This window comes from Podarcis tiliguerta, assembly GCF_965153285.1.
Source record: "Podarcis tiliguerta genome assembly, chromosome: 9".
Lineage (NCBI taxonomy): Eukaryota > Metazoa > Chordata > Lepidosauria > Squamata > Lacertidae > Podarcis > Podarcis tiliguerta.
Genome location: NC_139542.1, coordinates 54,022,553 through 54,045,642, shown reverse-complemented (window position 1 = coordinate 54,045,642; position 23,090 = coordinate 54,022,553). Strand labels below are relative to the sequence as shown.

At 41.3% G+C, this 23,090-nt stretch overlaps 1 protein-coding gene across 2 annotated transcripts in view; it reads left to right on the top strand.

Annotated features, from left to right (window-relative positions):
• SGCZ (sarcoglycan zeta) overlaps window positions 1-23,090 on the top strand; it is a 561,235-nt gene that overhangs the window by 480,130 nt on the left and 58,015 nt on the right. For both annotated transcript variants that reach the window (XM_083458437.1, XM_083458436.1), the window contains one exon: window positions 6,716-6,803. In XM_083458437.1, the coding sequence (XP_083314563.1) occupies window positions 6,716-6,803 (88 nt within the window). The remainder of the gene's footprint in view (window positions 1-6,715; window positions 6,804-23,090) is intronic.

Here is a 23,090-nt window from a genome sequence, read left to right as displayed (position 1 = left end):
TGAGGCTTACTTCCAGTAAGCATTCTTGAGGAAAGGTGAAATGGTCAATTTCAGCTTTTCATTGTTACAAAATTTAAGTCAGTTCTCCACATTTCCAAGTCAGTCTTTAAAAAAAAAAAGTCCTCATGGAAATTCATCAGCATTTTAGCTCAATTTCTCCTAAAATGCACATTTTTGTATGCATTTTCCTCTAAAATACACATTTTTGCAAAGCAGTGTCCCCTAATTTAATGTATTCTTGAATAATCATGAATTTGTATGCAGACTTTGTCCTAGAATGTACGCTTTTGAAACACTTTACTTGGCTGGAGAATTTCATTGCAAAATTCGGAGAAGTGCAAAATTCAAAGAACAACAGTTTTGGGTCACACATTAGTTTGAAAAGTGCAAATTAGGGAGGTTCACACTTAGCTGTGAACTGAATCAAATTTCTACCCCATCCCTAAGTATACCAAGCCAGGCCTATACATGCCTACACAGATACAAACCCCATTAGTTTCAACAGGACTTAACAGGTAATCACATATAGGATTGTAACCTAAATTATTTCTTCATACACACACACACACCATTTTACAATTTTGAATACTCATTTAAACATTAAAATATCAATGACTTCCCTTCCTCTCTTTCCATTGTTAATTGTGCATACCATAAATCCCTGCATATTTTACACAAACTAAACCATTACATCCATCAAAACTTATTTACACTGTTGAATTTATCTTAATGCTGCCAGTGTTTTCAAGTGTATACAATTACCTCCCCCCATATATTCAATAAACATTTTCCAATCTTCTCTAAATGTATGTTCTTGTTCTCTTATTCTATATGCTAAGTCTGCAAGCTGTGCACATTCTATCAGCTTAAGTTGCCACTCTTCTTTCTTTTGGATCTCACTCATTTTCCATTTTGGGGCTAACAAAACACAGGCTGCAGTAGTAGCATACAGAAATAACATTTTTTTAATACCTGGGTATTTCCATCTGAAATAATAATAATAATAATAATAATAATAATAATAATAATAATACATTTTACCCCACCCAACTTGCTGGGCCTCCCCAGCCACTCTGGGCGGCTTTAAACAGGATATTAAAAATATGATAAAGCATCAGACATTAAAAACTTCCCTAAACAGGGCTGCCTTTAGCTGTCTTCTAAAAGTCGGATAGTTGTTTATTTCCTTGACATCTGATGGGAGGGCGTTCCACAGGGCGGGCACCACTACCGAGAAGGCCCTCTGCCTGGTTCCCTGTGTTCTCACTTTTCGCAGTTAGGGAACCACCAGAAGGTCCTCAGAGCTGGACCTCAGGGCTCTGGTGTTTTTTCCAATCATTTTTAAATGATTTTTTCAGTCATTATGGATTGTACCCTTTTACAGGTCCATAATTATTTCTTCATTAGTCCTCAGTAGCATGACAAAAGGAAAATCAGGAGCAATGCTTTGCTCTTTTTTCAGATTAGAAAAATGGAAAGTGTCCATGGAAAAGGCCAGATGGCATTAAATTGTTTTAAATCACCAACCAAATATGTCCTTCACTTGGACTAAGCTATTTTCCAAAAGCAGTTAAAAGTCATGGGGTTGGAAGGACTGCTTCAGAATCCAAACCTCTGCAACAAGATGTTTCAGACATAACACATGCAACAATTCAGCCCTTGTGTCTAAATTGCAGTGTGTGAGACATGCTTTAAATGCCTTCAGTTGTTGAGCTATAGAAGATTCCTTTTTAAACAAATTATATGGAAGAAAAATTTGGTGTGTTGTTTTTACCACCATGGAGGAAGAGATTTTAATTGTTTCAGCAGGTATAGATACGGAGTAGGTGAGAGAAGACCCCAGAAAGCAATCTCAATTGCCAAATAAAGAATGAGAACTATGACACCAAGCAAAGGTAGCAAATGGACAGGGAAAAATCAACTTTTTATGTTATCATGGGGATGGTTTATTACCTTTGCAGAAATCAACACACACACAGCAAAGTAGTTAAATAAGTTTGAAGCTTTTCATCTCTCCTGATATTACAAAAATAAGCCAAATGAAGTAGTTAGATTTGAATTTTAGTGACTATTTTTATGTGAAGTTTTTCCTATTCTTTCCTTTAGAAGTTGTAAAAGATTGGTTTGACTTGATGATCTGTATTTCTTTTCTCCTGTTAAAGAATTGCCATTGTAGCTGATTTTAGAAGAGAAATAAAACAATTAGGGTTTTTTTAAAGAAAGTATTACCAAATTAAAAAGAAGCTGTGAGGTAGCCTGATTAGCAGGAGAATATCTGAACTTAACTGATAACATTTAAAATTTGTCCAGGCATTTGTATATAGCTAACAGATGTTAGCGAGGACAGGTGGTCTTCTGTGCTCTTTATAATACACCAGATTTCTATCCATTCTGAGGATTAATGCTAAAATAACAAACCACTGATGAGACTGCAGTAAATAACAAAGCTGATAGATTCCATTGCAGGCTTAAAAACAGCTACTAATTTCCTTACCTGTACTTCGTTAAAAACTGTTTCCATGTACTCATTTCTGAAAGCTTTTATGAAGTTGATATTTTATTTCCTCTAAAAGATTATTATAAGTATGTGTGTGTCCATGACCTAGAAAATATTTTTATTTGCTAAGCTGTCATAGCAACTGCACACTGTTCTGTGCCTCATTCAGTGGGAAAGCAGTTGGGGAGAGATTACTAATGCTGGCATTGTCTTGAGAGACAATGGTCATCATGTGTGCTATCCAGGGGGTAAAGTCAAACTGCTGGAGAGTTACAGCGCCTGCTGTGGCAGTAGAGACCAATACAGGAGAGACATGTTTTATTGCAGCTGGGGCAGGTGAAGGTACCTGGTTTTGCTGTTACAGGTACACCACGGTGTTTCTTCTCTCTCTGCTCCTCCCAGCAGCTTAGATTACTAAATGCTCATTAGCAAGAATGTTTATTCATTTGAGTCCTAGGCTGAACGTTCCCCAAGGAGATCTTTCAGCCACATTTGGGAAGTGGGAAATTACTTCATTATGTTTGCATTTGGCTGCCTTGTGGAGGGTAGCAAAATGGCACTATTGCTCTGTCTAGCGATGTGGAGTTACACAAGGTGGGTTTTGGGGGACCAGTGCCATCCTCCCTTCTGAAACATACACCACCAGTTATCAGTTGATGACCATTGAAAGGGGGTGCTGCTTGCGGCCCCACCACTGCTAAACCCCCTTCCCTGTATCTTTTAAACTTAACTCATTTCCTGCCTGGTGCCAAAATATTCCCGTCTCATTTTTTGCTAGCTGTCAGCAGGGTGCTTAAAATGTTTGTGCGTATTGGGAGGTGAGAGATTTAACAAGCCTAATTGATTTACCAAGAGCTCCATATCAATCAGCTCCATGCTGATTCAAGGGTAGTCATAAGCCTGGACTATGGAGAACTTATTCTCCATATCAATAAGTTCTAATCAGGCTTATGGCTACACTCTCATCAGCATGCAGTCCTTTCCCCCAAGCTCTCCCCACCTTCCCCCAATTTCTGTGGCAGCTGTTTGACTCTAGAAACAGACAGGGCCATTTAACAAGCATCACAGTTGCTTCTCTGGTTGAAGCGGAGAGAAAGTGCATGGCTGCCTCTTCCTATGACTTGAGCAATCTCAAAGCTGTGACAAAAAGCGAGGTCCTACACATGGTTCTGCTATTTTTTTAATCACAGAATTGTAGAGTTGAAAGGGACCGTGCAGGTCATCTAGTTCAACCCCCTGCAATGCAGGGATCTCAACTAAAGCATCCATGACAGATGGCCATCCAACCTCTACTTTAAAACCTCCGATGTGCATCTGTGTATATCATGGGATTTTTGACTGCATGGAGTTTATGTGTGGTCCAATTCACATAGACACACCAAGCTGAATGAATCCTTCCTGCACTGGTTTTATCCATAGCTGTCAACTCTTCCCTTTTCTTGTGAGGAATCCTATTCGGAATAAGGGAATTTCCCTTTTTTAAAAAAGGGAAAATGTTGACAGCTATGGTGTTATCCGGTGTTACAATTACAACGTAAAATATCTCAGAGGTGTTATGGGTCCAGTCATGTAAATCTTACATATCTACCAAGAGAGAGCCAGGGCATGGATGCATTCAAGTTTAAATGACAAACAATAACAAAAGCCAGCATACTGTACTTTTGCTGTGATTACTTGTTACCTCATAATAATGATGTCAGTGCTATCAGCTCAGCTCTGTCACCTCTCCTCCTTTTCTTGAAGCAGAGATATGTGTGTCTTTACTACACATTCCTAATACAGAGACTTATTTCATTTCATTGAGTGATTCCACAATGTGGAACCAGTGACTCAGCAATATTTTTATTCTATTCTAAAACTATGTTATCATTTAAATAGATGGATTAAAGCTTTTTAAAGCAACTGTTCATGATAGCCTCAACAATTGCCTTGTATTTTGACATTTCCAGAGATTTGGAGTATAGACAACTTTGTTGTCCACCTGTCATCTTTCTCTAACTTATACAGTGTCCGTCAATTCAGTCAGAGAAACTTGCCTCCTGCACTCTAAACAGTCTTTCTACTGAACGTGATAGGCCTGTTCTCGTTTTTCCACCATCTTTGAGTGGTTGCCCTTTGGCTGCTGTCAAAAGATGAACAGTCGTCTCCAAAGCATCAGAAGCAGCTATGTGTTTTAGATCTCCAAATACAACCAGAGGCTGGATTGAATGCTGTATCATAACCAATCGCTTCCCTAATGTTTCTCATAACTAATTTCTATTATGGTGTGGTGCTAGGACAGTTCCAGAAATCATTAAAGCAAATTAGCTACAATTTTGTCCATCTCCAACTTATCCCATATCCCAATCGAAGACAGAATCAGTAATGGGTTTTCCTGAGATTTGTACAGTGTGTTAACCATGTAGCCATCATCAGACCCAAGCATTGCTTGCACAGCAATGCATGCTTGCTGAGGAATAGCCACACATGTTCTGAATCTAGAGGAGCCAACTTTCATCCAGTGCCCGTAGCTATCTCTTAAACAGCAAGTTGATCTGCAGCAATTAAACAGGTAATAATGTATAGCTCCATGTCATTAAAAAAATTGCCTGCTCTTTTCAATATACCAAACCTATCTTAAAGGCACAGGGGCAAACCAGGCTAATTTATTTCTGGCTGGCTGGCTGGCAGCTCTTTCTGTTAGGTAGGGGTAGAGAAAATGGTTTAACCTGTCCTCCCTAAATGTGATCTTTCCCCAAAAAATAAGGTATATGGTTTCTAAATTGAACACCTTTGCAATTTGAACATAAATAAAAGAAATAAAAGATAAAAGAAAAAGTGTAGACATCTCTACCATTTATTTATTATGTTTAAAATGATATGCTGCATTTCTAAAAAATGAAACGAAAAAACTACTTTGATCACAAAAGCAAAATGAGATCTACTAACAATATAAGTTAGAGCTAACCCAAAACTGGTTGTATTAGAATTTTTGAATGATTTTGAGAGGAGGTGGGGCAGAGAAGGTGATAATTACTTTTTTTTGTATTTTCTAGGGGCAGAGTAAACATTTTGTGGTAAATATTTACAGGCACTCACATGGCCTCCATTCAGCTTGCTACCACTTGTCTTTTTTCTTGCCCAAATGCCTCTGAGCAGTGTTTCAGCCACTGCAAAAGCAGCTGTGTAAAGTGGAAGCAGATTCCAACTCAAACCTAGTAGCGGCATAAGAAAGAATGCAGGAAGCCCAAGCCTCTCTGAAAGCCTGGCAAAAAGGCCACCATGTTCGCCATTCACTTGGTCACCCCAGTAAAGCAAGCTGTGTCATAATTTCTTATGCTTCCAGCTGGATCAACTGGAGGTAGCCTCCCCAAACGATCTTTATTCAGCCCACGTTCTGCTGTTTTGAATAGTATACCATCCCATGCAACCAGAATGCCAGGTTTTCAGACATCAGCAGCCAATGCCACACCCCTTTTCATACTAAGGATCACTTAATGACCATTCTCTTAGCAGTAGCATTGCCTTTAGTGTCAGAAATATACCAGAAAATAGCGGCTTTGGTTGCTGATACAAACCCAAATTGCAGCTTTTCAAGTGGGCATATAAACGCAATGGCATCAAATGCTTGGCACTGAACGATGAGTCACTTTGTAGGCCTGTGTCTCTGATGCTGAATGCAGTTACGTAAGGGAGCCATTTCAGAATTTTAAAAACCTTGGAATAGCTCAGAAATCAAATTATGCGTCTTCAATTTCATGTGATTCTAGCTCGGGGGCAGCCAACCTGGCGACCTTCAGAAGTGGTTGGACTACAGTTCCTTATAATCCCTAAGCATTAGCCATCTTGGAGACAGCTAATGAGTGTTGCAGTCAGGGCCGGCCCACCTATGAGGCAAGTTGAGGCAACCACCTCAGGCGGCAGGATGCACAAGGACATCCGATCCCAATGCAGATCTTTATTCCCCGCCTTGTTCCCGATGTAGATCTTCACTCACCCATTCTTCCCTGGAGGAGAGGGGAGGCCCCATTTTGCGGCCTGCCTCAGGTGCTAAAATGTCTTGGGCCAGACCTGGTTGTAGTCCAACAGAATTTGAATGGTACTCCATGGTTATAGCTGATATCAGCAAGACTGTGCTGTTTTGACTAGACCTTACCAGCATACTTGTGTGTCAGTCGTTGTAGCTTGACTCTGCTATATTTTTCCCTCTCATTTCCTTATCTTATACATGTTTCCCAGGATAGCCCTCTGGTCTTACAGTCTGACAGGAATGTAACAGTGAATGCAAGAAACCACATGGGACAGTTAACGGGACAGCTGACTGTAGGTAAGTCTTATTCTCTAATGAAGCTTTTGTGGATCATGTTAACATTGCAGACACCATTTCTTTTAAATATAGTGTGCAGCAGGAAGGATGCAGGAAAGGATTATCCAAGTTCAGTGCACTCTAAATGTCCTTAGCTGCAATTTTAGCAGAATTTAGCTCTGCAATGGTAATTCGATAAAAAAAAGATAATCTATCCCAACAAATAATTGATCGGATAAAATGAGGATTAACCCTATTAGAAAATCTTATTGCACTTCAACCTTTTCGCAGGCAGATTAATCTAGAATTCTTCTAGCCTTTTAGTAAAGCGAGTTATAATTTTCATGCAACAGCAATGGTACTAAATGTGTGGGAATTATTTGCTGATATCAGAGGATTTTCTTTTATGATTATGAACACCAAACTCATGGCCTCTTCAAGAAAGAGGGAAAACATTCTGAACACAGTCTCAGTAAGATACAGGGGAGGATAGGAAGCCTTTGGAATGTATTTCCACATATAGTGGGAATGTTGTTCAGAAATCTAAGCATTTACTTTTAGACATCATGTGTTGTATTGCAGAGTGTGCATGTAAATATATGTGGGTGTGTAATAACAGGATTTCCAAATCAGAAAGCTTGTTTCCCCCTCCAATTTTATTAATTATAGCCAAAATAATTAGCACAGCACTGGAGATGAGAGCCACAGTGTCACTCTAACAGTGGTTCTGTCACTTTTGGGATATATTAGTGGCTGAAGACGACAAATCATCAAATGATCAGATATCAGGTGATGCTTGTGCCTATGTCAATATGCCTCATTATCCTCTGTTGGTTTGGAGTGCTCTTTGTTCTTCTTCATTTACAGTTACATTTTATAATGCTGAGTTAGTATGGTACTTGAACAGGTCTCCCCCCCAAAAAAAGAAAAAGAAAAAAGAGATACAGATTTTTTTTAGTAAGAAGAATCTTTCAATTCTGCAGAAAAACACATAGAAAACCTTTACTGCATATTTAAATAATGACGTCTCTTGTGAGCATATGCCATGCAGTATGTTAGGTTTTTATTAATGTTCAGGGAGAATTTCTATGGTTCAGAATGATTTCTATCATAAATCATCCTCTGATGTCAGGGTACTGTTCTTCTTTACAATTCTGTCGTCCCCAGTTGTCCCAATTCAGTTGCTATCATTGCAGTGGCTTTATTGTAATGCCATCTCGAATATTTTTTAGTGGTCACTTTACATATTAAAAGGATTGCAATATTTAGTTGATTAATCTGTTAGATTAATCAACTAAAATCTCTTAAGAGGCAATACATTTCTGTGTGTTTCAAATAATGTCAACTATTTGTGGTTAAGAGCGGTAGTCTCGTAATCTGGTGAACCGAGTTCGATTCCCCGCTCCTCCACATGCAGCTGCTGGGTGACCTTGGGCCAGTCACACTTCTCTGAAGTCTCTCAGCCCCACTCACCTCACAGAGTGTTTGTTGTGGGGGAGGAAGGGAAAGGAGAATGTTAGCCGCTTTGAGACTCCTTCGGGTAGTGATAAAGTGGGATATCAAATCCAAACTCTTCTTCTTCTCTTCTTTAATACAAGTACTTGTAAAAAAACTTCAAGTGGTAGGTATAAACTTAGAAGCCAAGTGCAACATTTGTGTTCATCACCTTAAAAGCAACGACAGTGCCCTTTCCCCCCTGTTCTTCAGAATTATTATTTTGTTTGTATGGAAACACCTGCAGATTTAATGGATGAGTTAATTGATTGAAACTTATATCAACTAACATTTCTAAAGCAGCAAATTTAATTGATACCAAAAGATCCGTCACTAGACTGATGGTTTTTGACTGGTGAGTTTTGAAAATTACAACATATAATCATGTTCTATAAGTGATCTCCTAAATCCAAAAACCTTAGCCAATTAATGAGCAGAGAAGACACTGCCCACTTTTGAAAGGCTACACAAGTAAACATCTTAGTTTCTCTGATCATCTCTGTTAGCTTTTGACTCCTGCTGCCAGACATAAGAGGTCCAGGGGAGGGTGTTTATAAACCTCTTTTCCTTCAGATCTTCCCATGGCCACTTAAGAGAATGACTTAAGACCCTACCTTGAAAAAATGCCAGTATACTATAGGACTGTAGCAAGACCTTAATCCTACTCTCTTGATTATCCCTTTCTTTTCCAAGGAGGGTTTTTTATTGAGGGGTGTGTGTCTCTCACTGTTCATTATCTTGTTTTCTGCAAAAGCCTTTTTGAGTACATATAAACAACAACAACAAAATGTACATATAATATACATTTAAGATTAAGGGGGAAAGGCCTTCTCGGGTAGGAGGTCTGGAGCCTGCTACCTCTTTTTTAGAAATGAATTGCTGAGCTTTCCCCCCTTCATTTGATGAAGGGATTGTTGTTTCGTTCATATAGTTATTCTACCTGAGGCATGGCAGTGTAATATGCAAAGACACAGCATCTGTGATGATTGCCCTAAACGGTTGTGTCAAAGGCAGCCAGGCATGGTGGCAGATACAAATGGATGCAAATTAAGCCAGCACCTTTCCTAGCCATTTTGCACTCGCTGCTTCTGGTAAATACATTATTTAAACATTTAGCTCTAGCGGTATTTAAAGTTAGGTTTCTTCTGACACTCCGTTGAATTCAATGTAGGGAAGCAATCTGAAACTCAGATTAAAGGAATGGCAATTTGTTGAGTTTTAACCTTTAGGTGTGACTAAATAGAGCACCGTCCAGTCAGCTTGACAATACAGTGTCTGCACTTAATCCTCTAAATAGTTCAGATGCTTTAAAGCAACACATGTTCTCTTGTTAGTTATTACTGCAAACACCTGTGAACTATTTAATTAGCCATCGCAGTTGGTGCAGATTGTCGGAGGAGTCTACTGATTAAAATGTATCATAGTTATGTTTCACTTTCTGGTTCTGGTGAAATCTCTGCAGGGTCAGTTTACTTTTCAATAGTATCAAGCCCTCAAAGTTATCTCAGTCATCAGTGCAATCTGGCTGTGGAGAGGTGTGCAGGCATCTGTAAAGGTAAAGATAAAGGTAAAGGTATCCCTGAGCATTAGGTCCAGTCATGACCGACTCTGGGGTTGCGGCGCTCATCTCGCTCTATTGGCCAAGGGAGCTGTCGTACAGCTTCCGGGTCATGTGGCCAGCATGACTAAGCCGCTTCTGGCGAACCAGAGCAGCGCATGGAAACGCCATTTACCTTCCCAACAGAGTGGTACCTATTTATCTACTTGCACTTGACGTGCTTTCAAACTGCTAGGTTGGCAGGAGCAACGGGAGCTCACCCCGTTGCGGGGATTCGAACCGCTGACCTTCTGATCGGCAAGTCCTAGGCTCTGTGGTTTAACCCACAGCGCCACCCGCGTCCCTTATGCAGGCATCTGTAGACACCCTCTAAAACTCAGTGCAATCAGATTGCAGTTGCAAAGGCTCCTAGGATTTCTTGCTGGTTTTGCACCATTTTGTAGTTTTCCTGCTCTTTTGGGTGCTGGACTGTTGTTGCTGTTGTTTTGCACTTTTCACATTATTTTTCAGTTTAAATCAATTTATTTAATTTTCCCCTGGTGCCACACATATGCACAGTTGTGCACGAGTTGAACACAGCTAAGTGAGGACATACCTGCACATAGTAACACCTGCAATTTCCACAGCACGTTGGGAATGTTCAGAGCACTTTGTATAGTGCATGTACTAAGTCACAAGAGGACCTGCACCAAAACAGTGCAGTGAGACATACACTTGTTCAGTATGTGATCCAGCCAGTCGTGTATTCTGTATGGATGCCCCATTCCATTCTCTCCCCACCCTATTTTCTGTTGTCCTGCCCCACCTCCCGCCAGTCAACTTACTGTGCCCACTGAACATTTTCAGTCATCACTGGGCTGGGGGTTTTGGGGAGGAGGTGTGTTCTTAATATATTTTTGTTCCCCCATGCCTCCCACATGGATGATGCTGTTTGCGATACATAAGGATCCACATTCAGAGAATAACTTCACTAATAGCATAGCAGATCCTTTCTATATCTGGTGCTTTATATAATCTGTGGCTCTGTAGCTATCGTCAATGAATATAGATGAACTATTCTTTTCTTCTGTATAACATTTCGCTGCTAAATAAAGATAACAGAAATTGGAAGGAAAAAATCCATAAGGACATTTTTGCAAAAATCCCTAGCTGATTTCAAAAGTCCTTTCTGGTCCAGCCTTCTTTCTCCAGTAGTAGCATCTAGGAAGCTCACAAGAAGAGCTATTATTATTATTATTATTATTAAAAAAACTGTTCGCTTCTAGGAACTGATTTTCTGAAGTATATTTTCTCTGAATATGGGAGATTCCGTTTTGCTATCCATGCAAAAAGCCATTGATACACTGCAACCCTAGACTCACCTCTCTGGGAGTAACTCCCATTGAACTCAGTAGAACTTCTAAGTGGACATGTGTGAGATTGTGCTATCATCCTCCTTGAGTCTGCCTCATTCTCTTGGAAAGCCATCTAAGGCTGTGGCCCTTACTACATCTATCAGGAGTTAATTCTGTTTCTTATGAGTGCATTGTATGAAATAAGTGCAATCGTATGAATGAAGAACAGTAGATTTCAGCCAATCATAAGGAAAGCAACTTGATGGTAAGAGCAGTTTGACAGTGTGTGTAGAAAGATGCTGCGTAAATGTTGATACAAGACAGGGTCAGATGGGCATTGGTGCTGGTTGACTGTCATAATAAGGTGAGACATAAGACATAAAAACATAATAAGAGCCCTGCTGGATCAGACCAATGGTCTAGTAATTAGTCCAGTGGCCAACCAGATGCTTATGGGGACCCCACAAGTAAGCCATGAGCTTACCCAGCAATTGGTATTCAGAGAGAGATCTGATAGTAGTACACAGCCATCATTATGGGTAGCCACACCAGACCAAGTTGTGGTCCACAGTTCTGTGTTCTGCAGCTTAAGATAAGGTGCCCAAGAGGTTGGCGATTGGAAGTAAGCTTTTAGAATTTAGAAACCGATGTTTTGTCAAACGTGGATGTGGTAGATGGATGTAGTATCAACAGAAGCAACAGAACCTGGAGAAGATTGGGGCTGAAAGACCAAGGTGAAAAAAGTGTAGATACATGGAGGCTAAGTTGTAAGTGGGCGCATTGTGTGAGACTCCCAAAGGCTACTGTTTACATGGCACAGAACAGAAATTAAAGCTAGTGCCTTCACTTAAAACTTTTGTGCTTTTTGGTGCTTGTATGACTTAACTCTTCTCTTAAGTTAAAGTTTTTTTTAATCTTAGAATTACATTTTAATTCTTAAATGTAGACCACCATGAGCACTGGAAAATGTGGAATCAAATTCGTTTCAATAGATAAGAACAGAAAAGCAGAAAAAGAATTTAAAATGTATGGGACTAAATATTTGATTACTATTCTCATACCCTGTTCTTCCTTCACTCATTTCAGGGTGGGGTGATGTGTTGTTTTGAGGAACAGGCTGCCTGTTATGTAAATGGCGCAATGTGAATCGATGGCTTTGGGTATTTTTCTTCTTCTTAATAACAGCAAAGCTCTGCCGGCAATTACTATCTAGTACGAGTTGTCCTGATGTTATCACCGTGAAAATGCAGGTGTAGCTTCTCTCTGCGCTTGTTCCTTTGGCTGGGCTATGTTGAATCCGGGGTGGTGTGTGTGTGTGTGTGTGTGTGTGTGTGGAGGGAGGAACACCCAGGTGCATAATGTGGAAAAGGATATGTGATGTTTGCGTGGATGTTAGCAATAAACGCATTGAGAAGTATGTTAAGAAGCCTTCATTTTGTGTAATGAAAGCCTGGCTTTAGTTTATAGGTCTGTTATAAAAGTCACAATAATGCAGAGATTAGTTCCAGTGACTGAGCGGAATGGGCACAGAGGACTGGCTTAGCATAACAATGCCAGCAAGGCATTGATCATTTGGTGGCGGCGGCGTTGTGCTCAGAATGAAGGGGGGGGGGAGAGAGAATCCTAATGCTGTGCATGCTTTTCCTTTTACATTATTCAGTTGGCCCACCGAAATTAAAAGACCTATCTCACAGCAGACTATGACATTCCGTAAGAGGTGCTTAAAGTGATGTTCAGAACATCCTATTTCTGGACACTCCAGAAGACATACATCTACAGGTGAGATCTATCAGAAAGAAGGGAGTGGTAAAGGAAACCTAAAGCTCTTCTATATATTGTGATCACTCTGGCATGTATTCCGCACCCATTACATTGAAATTTCACAACCTCGTCCGAGCCACATTAGCATTGTTTTACAGCACTGCTGCTCCTTGCTTCACGAACTCATATATATTGTTTAACATAGCTGATACTTTTATAGGGGAACCTGCACTTCGTGCATTAGGAGAGAGGAGTTGCAGATCAATTAGGGTTTAGGAAAACCACCTTGAAAGCATGGGGAGGGGGGTCAATCCTGGTTGAGTTTGAGAACAATATTGGACGGTTAAAAAATCGGCATCTGCTCTACTATTGGAGTCCTCTTAAGCACAGATAGTAAGCCACTGCCAGAAAAAGGTTTAATGAGGATAAGTACTTATTTTTCTAACTTCTGAGACCCCCTCCAAACGAGAAAACAAATATTATTCAGGTAGCACTGAATCTGTTTGGGGTGATTTAATACACCTCTTCCAAAGATCTTCCATTTAAATGGCTTGTTTCCTATATATTAACTGCTAATGCTTAGCTACTAGGACAGATGCTATGTGACTGTCATGACATTCAGAAAGCTGCTGCCGGGCGTTAAGTACAGTTAAATTATTTCCAGCATCTGGCTCTACAACAAGTCTCCGACAGGATATTAAATTTTTATTTTTGCTCTCTCTCCGCCCCTTCTGACATTCAGACATCTCATTAATTTTGGCAAAACTATATATCCTGCATGCAAACTGGAGAAAGCCGTTAAAGAGGGCAAGTACATTTAGTGCCACGCTATAACTTAACATTATATCTGGAGAACATGTTGTCATTCCCACATGTCTCTGACTTAACCTTTAAACTGTCGTTGGCAAACAGCTCTGTGGGATGTTATGATGGTAGCAAATGGATATGGATCGCTGTAAAAGGATTGCATTTATTCAATCTGTCCGTGCATCTTTCTGGTTAGGGGATGGGAGGAATTTGCGACATTCCAGAAGTAGCTGTACTAAAACAGTCATCATCCTTGAGCAATGTCTATGCTCGCTGGAGATCATGGGAGTTGTGTTGGAGTCCAACACCATTGGGAGCGCACCATATTGGCTACCCTTCACTATCTAGCTTTCCTGCCACAAAAGGACAGTGCTTCCATATTTGTTTCTCTGTGTGGTGAATACAGAGAAACAAATATGCTCCACACCATTTATTTATTTTAAAAAATAGAATCCACTTCCTCAAAAGAAATTATCCAAGGCCACAAGTTTCTTATTCCGGAGACATTGATCTCACACCATGTTTTGTTTTCCCTACTTTAGTCTAAGATCTTCTACTTCTTTTTACTGCAGTCACCTTGTATCTAAATGCAAACTCAGTTGTATAGCTCAGTTCATCCACCAATAGCTATGGATGAGCTTGGTGCAAAACTCAGTCTCCACTTTGCAGTGAAAAACAATGTGAATTGTGTTTTATTTTAAGCAGCTACTAATATAAAGCAGCTGGTGATGCTGATATATGTTGGTTTCTGTTTCTATAACTCAGAATAGTTGTGCTGCATCACTATGTTTCTTTAAGAAAGTAGCTCTGAGAGATTCAGTTCTTCCCTCTGTCTTTATATAAAGGATGGGTAGGCAAACTAAGGCCCAGGGGCCGGATCAGGCCCAATCACCTTCTTAATCCAGCCCGCGGGAGGTCTGGGAATCAGCATGTTTTTACATGAGTAGAATGTGTCCTTTTATTTAAAATGCATCTCTGGGTTATTTGTGGGGCATAGGAATTCGTTCTTCTCCTTTTTTCAAAATGTAGTCTGCCCCCCCCCCAAGGTCTGAGGGACAGTGGACCGGCCCCCTGCTGAAAAAGTTTGCTGACCCCTGATATAAAAGCACAACCTCACTCTCAGTGTTGTCTTTGTTTCAAGATCATGTGAAATGGCAGTTATACAGCCAGTCTGCCACCTGCTGATCTTCCTGTTGATACCTTATATATAAATCAAGATAGTTTGTGTACAGTTGATCCTTTACATGCAATAATGTGGATTCCATTTTACCTACCTTTAAAACAAAACTTTACCACAGAAATAGAATTGGGCTGCGGTGGGTGGAGGGAGGGAATGGTTTATTGACAGATTGTCTTTAAGATTTATGTCCTACAATTCACCCAGAAGTTACAGCAACACACAACAGGGAAAAATATAATGGGGTAGCTCAGTTGGTAGAGCATGACCCCATGTCGTTCAAAAGATCCTTGCATTGCAGGGGGTTGGCCTAGATGACCTTTGTGTTCCTTTCCAGCTCTGTAATTCTATGATTCTAAGTTTAATGCATGGGGGGCTAGATAAGAGCGGTCAGATACTATATATGCAACAGCCCGATGTCTGTTTGTCTCAGAGTAAGTACCACTGAGGGACGCGGGTGGCGCTGTGGGTAAAACCTCAGCACCTAGGACTTGCCGATCGCATGGTCGGCGGTTCGAATCCCCACGGTGGGGTGCTCTCCCGTCGTTCGGTCCCAGCGCCTGCCAACCTAGCAGTTTGAAAGCACCCCCGGGTGCAAGTAGATAAATAGGGACCGCTTACCAGCGGGAAGGTAAACAGCGTTCCGTGTGCTGCGCTGGCTCACCAGATGCAGCTTGTCACACTGACCACGTGACCCGGAAGTGTCTGCGGACCGTGCTGGCTCCCGGCCTATAGAGTGAGATGAACGCACAACCCTAGAGTCTGGCAAGACTGGCCCGTACGGGCAGGGGTACCTTTACCTTTAAGTACCACTGAACTCAACAGGGCTTACTTCTGAGTGGACATGTATCAATTTGTTTTATTTAAACAGTGGATATGTTGCTCAACTAAAACCATCTCTAAACAGTGTAGAACAAATACAACACCAAAGAGAGAAGAATGGGTTAATACTCTAAAATCATCATTCAGTGAAATGCCTGCTGGAAGACAATAGTCTTCATCAGGCACCAAAAGTTCAATGGGGAAGGGATCTATCAGGCCTCAGCTGGAAGGAAGCTGGACCCGCAATAAATTTTAAAAGGCAAAGGACTCCATGACAGTTAAGTCCAGTCAAAGGTGACTATGGGGTTGCGGCGCTCATCTCGCTTTCAGGCCAAGGGAGTCAGCGTTTGTCCACCGACAGCTTTCCGGGTCATGTGGCCAGCATGACTAAACCGCTTCTGGTGCAACGGGACACCGTGACGGAAACCAGAGCACACAGAAACGCTTTTTACCTTCCCACCTATTTATCTACTTGCACTGGCGTGCTTTCAAACTGCTAGGTTGGCAGAAGCTGGGACAGAGCAACTGGAGCTCGCCCTGTCGCAGGGATTCGAACCACTGACCTTCTGATCGGGAAGCCCAAGAGGCTCAGTAGTTTAGACCACAATGCCACCCACGTCCCAGACCCGCAATACTGAACGCACAGCACCTGTGTGTTATGCATCCAAGCCACGAGGAAGCACCAACAGCGACTCCTCCCAAAAAATTGGCACTGGCCATTCGGTTTTTGCCAATCTCATAGCAATCATCACAACTTTGTGTGGCTAGGCATTGAATAAGCCTTAGTCTTGGCTGGAGCAGAGGTTGTAGCCTCCCCAGTTAAGGGTGTCCCATTAAAGAGATCCATGAGGAGTGGCTTCTGTCCAATGCCCAGGCAGGGGCTAGGACCATAGCACTCCTCCAACAGGGACCCATCAGAGTGGTACCCCTATTTGATGTAGGTCATAGTCCCTGCCCCCATATGTGGTTTACCCTTAGATGCACTCCCAGGAGTTGGGCTGGAGTGGAACAAATGGCTTCACGCAATGCCTATGCCAAACCATTCACATCTGTAACCAATAAAGTTGTGGCCTATTTGAACCCCAAAACTGTATGCTGCTATCTTACCTGTTTCTTCATCACCTAGGGAACTGCAGGGTCATGGGGCTTTGAGACACAACCAGCTGTGAAATGAATGATACTGACTGCTCGCTGCATTTTACTAGCTTCTTCTAGCTGGTTCCTTGGTTGCTGAATTTTAAGTTTATCAGGTTTTGTTTCAAAAAAAAACCCATATGTGTACACACACACACACACACACACACACACCCATTGAAAGCTTTCTGAAGCTTGATGTTGATTGCAAGACTGGAGCAGTCAAGTGATGGAATCAGAACAGAAAAGGTTAAGGAATGCTTAATGCAAGCATATTTCAAAACCTCGAGCCTTGTAGTGGAATTCACCTTACAGTGTTAGAGCAGCTAGCAGGGAAGGGATTGGCACCACTATTAGCAATTATTTTTGAGAACTCAGGGATGACAGGTAAGGTCTCTGAGGGCTGCAGCAGGTCAAACTCCATGCCTATTTTTAATAAGAAAGAAAGGGGCGAAAAACAAGGATCCGGGGATTACATTCAAGTAAGTTTAATTTAACACCTGGCAAATTTTGAGAGTAACTAATAGAGCAGTCAATCAGTAAGCAATGCACCTAGAGGAAAACAAGATGAACAACAGTAAGACAATGTGACTAGGCTCTGTTGAAGAATGACTGCTGTAATGAATCCTGAAAAGATTTCCTGTGTTTCCAATCAAGTATTTGGGTATGGGTGAGACTCTGGCTTTGTATAATACTGCGAAGATTTTAAATTAAAGATTATTTTGTGCTCGTACCTTTAAGGAAGTAGCTGCCTCCAAGGGCACATTGATCTGGCCCACAGAGGCAAATCATTACACAGAGATCTGCGGCATTTGCTCTGTTCTTTCTAAGTTTTCCAGCCAATCTAATTTTCATTCCAAATTGCTCAAGATCAAGGTAGTCCATGGGAGATAATCAGAGAGTGGGTGGAAAGAGCGAGGGATAGACAGAGAACAGGGATAAGTGAAGGGGTGCATATGACTGATGGTGATGGCAGCTGACTAATCATATTTAATAAAGAGATTATCATATTCACAAAATTCTAAAGTAATAATGATTTGATATCATGAAAATCCACAGAAACGCACTTTCCAGCAAACTTGGGGGAAGTTTCGTGCCCAGCCAGGTTGTAGTAAATGTCTCCACCATTCCTAGAAACCGTGAAGGGGTGTCCTTCTTATGTTAGGAAGCTGGCAGGGTGGTTTGGGAGTAGGGGATCTCTGGACCAAACCAGCAACACTTCGAATTGTGCCCAAATGGCAACCATTGCCAGGATAGTTGTAACATGGCTCCATGAGTGTGTACTAGTTGGCATCCTTCTTATTGCATTATGGACCATCTGCAAGCTTCCAAAGGTACCTCAAAAGAAGCCACATGTAGAGGGCATTGCATTGCTTCAATTTCAATGTACCGTATTTTTTCGTCTATAAGATGCCCCTATTTTGGGGGACTGAAATTTCAGAAAAGGGGGGGAGTTGGCAAAAAGCTGTTGAGGTTTTTTGGGGGGGTTGCCCAGAGTTCTTGAGCTTTTTGGGGGGGGATTACCGAGGGTTGTTGAGTTTTTTTAAGGGGGGAATGCCAAAAATTGCTCACCCACACGCATCGCAAAATCCATCTCCTGTCTGTCCCCCTGCTGGCAGAAGCTGCCAACCGCCGCACAATTGCTGCAGCGTCGGCCAATCAACACCACCCATTGACGCAGCAACCAATAACACGCACTATAGCTGCTGACAGCCACGGCAGAAACCAATCAAATGTCCACCCTATGCACTACCCATATATAAGACGACCCCCACTTTTTAGCATGATTTTTAAGGGGAAAAAACCTAGTCTTATACACAGAAAAGTACGGTAACTAAGGCATATATTAATTTAATCAGATCTGACGTTCTGGGCCTAGCTAATAACCGCCCCCCCCCCTCTCTTACAATTATAGAAGCTTATACCTATGTGTCTATATCTATGTATTTATCTATCATCTATCTATCTCTCTATCTATCTATCACCATCCACCTCTCCAAACTTATATAAACCTAAGTGTATGGACCTTTGTTGCTGATCTTATAATTCTTCTTTCCTCATCACTTTCTTTCCTTTCTAAAGGCATGCAAATAAACTTTTTATCTCCCCCAAAATGGTGAATAAAACATCAGTTACGAACCTAGCATAACTAGATTATTTTACTGAGTGTGTTCTTAATCTATTAATCTGAAGCAATTTCACTGAAGCAAGCTTTGCTTCTGTGGTGCTGTTGCTGAGCCAGCAGCGGAATGAGACTAACATCTATTGAAGCCTATGAGAAAAATCTAATTGCACTGAATGAGAATCAGATCAAGATCAAGAACGTATACAGGAAATGCAGCACATACGCTGTGTATTTGGAATTTAATAAGGTGTCTGCAGTGTACATTTAAAGCAATATCATGCCACTCTACATAGTCATGGCTACCACAATTTCCAATGTGGTATAGCAATCAATCCATCTTCCCAGGTAATTGTGGGAATCGTATTTCTCTGAGGGGAATAAGGGTGTCCCAACATCTCTCAGCACCCTTAACAAACTACAGTTCCCAGGATTTTGGGGGGGAGGGGGCACATGACGTTGATACTGCTTTATATGTATATATAAAGAGAGAGAGAGAGCAGATGGGGCCAAAGTACAAGTGGAATCCAGTTGAGTCATTCAGAAATCTTGTTTGAATTTCCCATTCCGTAGTCATGCCCCTGTTATTATAAGTGCCACATTCGAAATTCATTTTAGTATGTATCTACAAAATAAATGTTAGAAAGGAGAACCAGACATTCAAGGACAGATTGGGTTGCATCAATCATAAGGTCATTTTAATGGTTTGCAGATGGTGATATGAATCTGAGATACATTTTTCCTCTGTTTCCTGTTTATTCTTTCTTAAAAGTGATGGTTCAGTACAGATAATAGTCTCCCCACCCCCATCCTGAGCTGAAACTGATAGGGCAGAGGCATTATATACCAGTACCTATTTATCCCACTAGTTTTCAGTTTTCATGTTTTGGGGTACCTTGCAAACTCTGTTCTAGTGAGTATTTGCCACCATTTAGTGCTACTGACTAAACTTGAGTCAGTGGAGTGTTGCAGCAACAAAAAAGGCTAAGGCAATTCTGTGTATTGTCAACAGATGTATAGTATCCAGATTGTGAGAAGCAATGGTACCATTCTTTCTGTTTTGGACAGGCGTCACCTACAGTAATGTGACCTGTTCTGAGCACCACAGACCATTTCAGAGGGCAAAAGATGTTCATGGGGCTACAGATTGTTCTGTGAGGAAGGTTGAAGGAGTTTGGTACGTGTAGCCTGGGGGGAAGACTATGGAAAGTGCTATGAAAGAGAGCCTTCTTAATAGGCGCTGTTCCAGAGGGCAGAACCTGAACTCAATAGGTTCAAATGAAAACAAAAGGGATTCAGACTAAACACTAGGAAGACGTTCCTGCCAATGTGAGCTGTTTGCCAGTGGTACACATTGCCTTGAAAAATGGTAGGATGTCCTTTGTTAAGGTTTTTAAGCTGTCTATCAAGGATGCTGCAGTAGATGGGTTTCCTGCATTAGCAGCAGGTGGACGAGATATCTTTTAAGGTTCTTGTTTTCCCCTGTAAGTGATGTGCCCATTGATGAATCAACATATTGGCCTTAAGGTATGACGTTAACATATAAGAAAGCGCTGGAGGTGAAATAGTTAAACAGGTTGCCCAGTCAGGACCCAGGGGGGTGGAGTCAGTGGGGCTATAAAACCAGCTCTGGGAGGGGCAAAAGAGGGAGTTCATTGGGAGTTGGGTGGTTGGTTGGAGTGGGAGTGAATTGGGCTAGAGTTGTGGGTAGGTTCAGTTAGTGTAACGAAATAGGCTGAGTCAGGAACAGTTAGGGGCTAGGCAGATAAGTAAATATCGGAGAGGTGGTTTAGTGAGTGAGAGCAGGTAGCGAAAGTTATAGGACTGGATAGGCACCCCATCAACGTAATTGACTGATACTGTATATAAAACCACACGCTTGTTAAACTGCAATACATAAACAAAAGTTTATGTTTCAATTTAACCCTGACTGGACTCAGTATTGTCCCAGGTAGGGCCTGGGTGGTGGCAGCGAGAAATAAAGTGGTGGCACAGGGATCCATAGACAGTGAAACGTCCGGGGACCCTGTGTGATCGCCACAGAAGGTTTTATACAGTTTTGTACATATTTTGCATTCTTGTTGCAGATAGGATTTTGGTGTTTTTTTACATACACAGTCATAGTTTTGATGGGAATTTTTTGGATGGGGCTGGTTTGGGGCCTGGTACCCACAAGGCCATGATTTATAAATAGCTGAATAGTGTGACATAAATCTTAGAACTTCAGCTGAGAATAAAGTGTAGCTATTCTAAGAAGCAGTCTTTGTTTCCCCTTGTGATCAAAAGCTAATTCCAAATACATCTGAATCCTCTAGTGCCTATACATTTGTATTCAATCATAGGGGCTTAACATGATTTTGATTCAATATTCTAGGGTGTCCCCAATCTACATCTTAAACTGAAGGCCCTTAGCAGTAGCTTACGTAGATGTTTCTAATGTGCCAGTGAAATTACTTAAAATTCCACACACTTATATTCAGTTAACGCAGTGTGTCTCATGCTTTCATATTTCAAAAAATGGCAAAGCCCACTGGTGGCCAATCATACTTGAAGCTTCATCAATATTAACCCCAAATCCTGCATCTTTGAAGATATATTTGACATTATAATTTTAAAGATTGAGCTTAGGTTCTGCCAAGGATTACCTCATTATTAAAACACATGCTATCTCTGTGATTCCTCCCGTCCCTGAGAATCAATACATTTCAAAAGACAGTTTTTTCCTAATATCATTGGAATTATTCCTTATTTCATACACAATTAAGCAAACAAACAAAAAGCAATCCAAAAGATTATTTAATTAGTGTGTAATTCGCTTTGGCATATGCAAATCTCATTTGTTTTGGCATTATCAAATCTCAGTAATTTACTTACAGCTACCTCCTTGGGTGAGGAAAGCTCATCTGCTTGAACAGCTTTCTATGCTGGAGCTGCAAATAAATATAGAATTGTAGTAAGTATCCCAGTGGTGGATGGGTAATGCTTGCATCTACCCAGTAATATAAATCCAAAGAGACAGCACATTCTTTACATTTACTGAAAACCAGCAAATCCAGATTCTGAAGCTCCTCTCAGCTGCAAGTCCCCCAAGAATCATGTTCTCTCAAGTTGGAATTGTTGAGGGCAAAGTTAGTTTCTCACAGAGAATACAGATGGTGGCCCAGTTAGGTTCTGGACTTAGTAATGATTCTGGACTTAGTAATGGTTCTTTAGATGGTGGCATGTATTTCTTCACTTCGAAATGTGCAGTACCAGCCCTTCTCCATTTGGCTATCTGGTTCATTCTGCTGAATGCGGCCCCAACTTCCAGCCCCAAAGTCTTGCCCTCATAACACCACTGGATGCAGAAGCAGAATTACTATCTTGCCCATACCAATGAGCAAGCCTGACCAGGGAATATCACATGAGCCACTCTTAAAAGGATGGTGTTCATGCCATTCCTTCCATTGCAGAATGGAATGATGGTACACAGGATAAAATCTTTCCTGGCATTGCTTGCTTCAGACTCCAGTCGAGATACATTCAAAGTATCAAAGAGGCCGAAGAAGAAGAAGAAGAAGAAGAAGAAGAAGAAGAAGAAGAGTAGTTTGGATTTGATATCCTGCTTTATCACTACCCAAAGGAGTCTCAAAGCAGCTAACATTCTGCTTTCCCTTCCTCCCCCACAACAAACACCCTGTGAGGTGAGTGAGGCTGAGAGACTTCAAGAAGTGTGACTGACCCAAGGTCACCCAGCAGCTGCAGGTGGAGGAGCGGGGACGCAAACCCGGTTCACCAGATTACGAGACTACCACTCTTAACCACTACACCACACTGGCTCCGTACTGCGGGTTCATAGTAAACTCCCATTTTTTTTAACCATGTGAGTTGATGGCTCTTAAAGAACTATTTTCTGATGTAGAGAATGTAGAATGTTTCCACTCAACCTAGTACATGTTGCTTCTAAATCTGACTGGCAGCTCTTCGTCTTTCTAAGCTGCTCACTGTCTCTTAAGATGGCTTCAATTATTAGCACTCCTTTCTGTTTTATAGTCAAATATGTCTGTCTGGATAGGCAAGATCTCTTGTGATTCATCCCATGAATCACCAGTTTTCCATG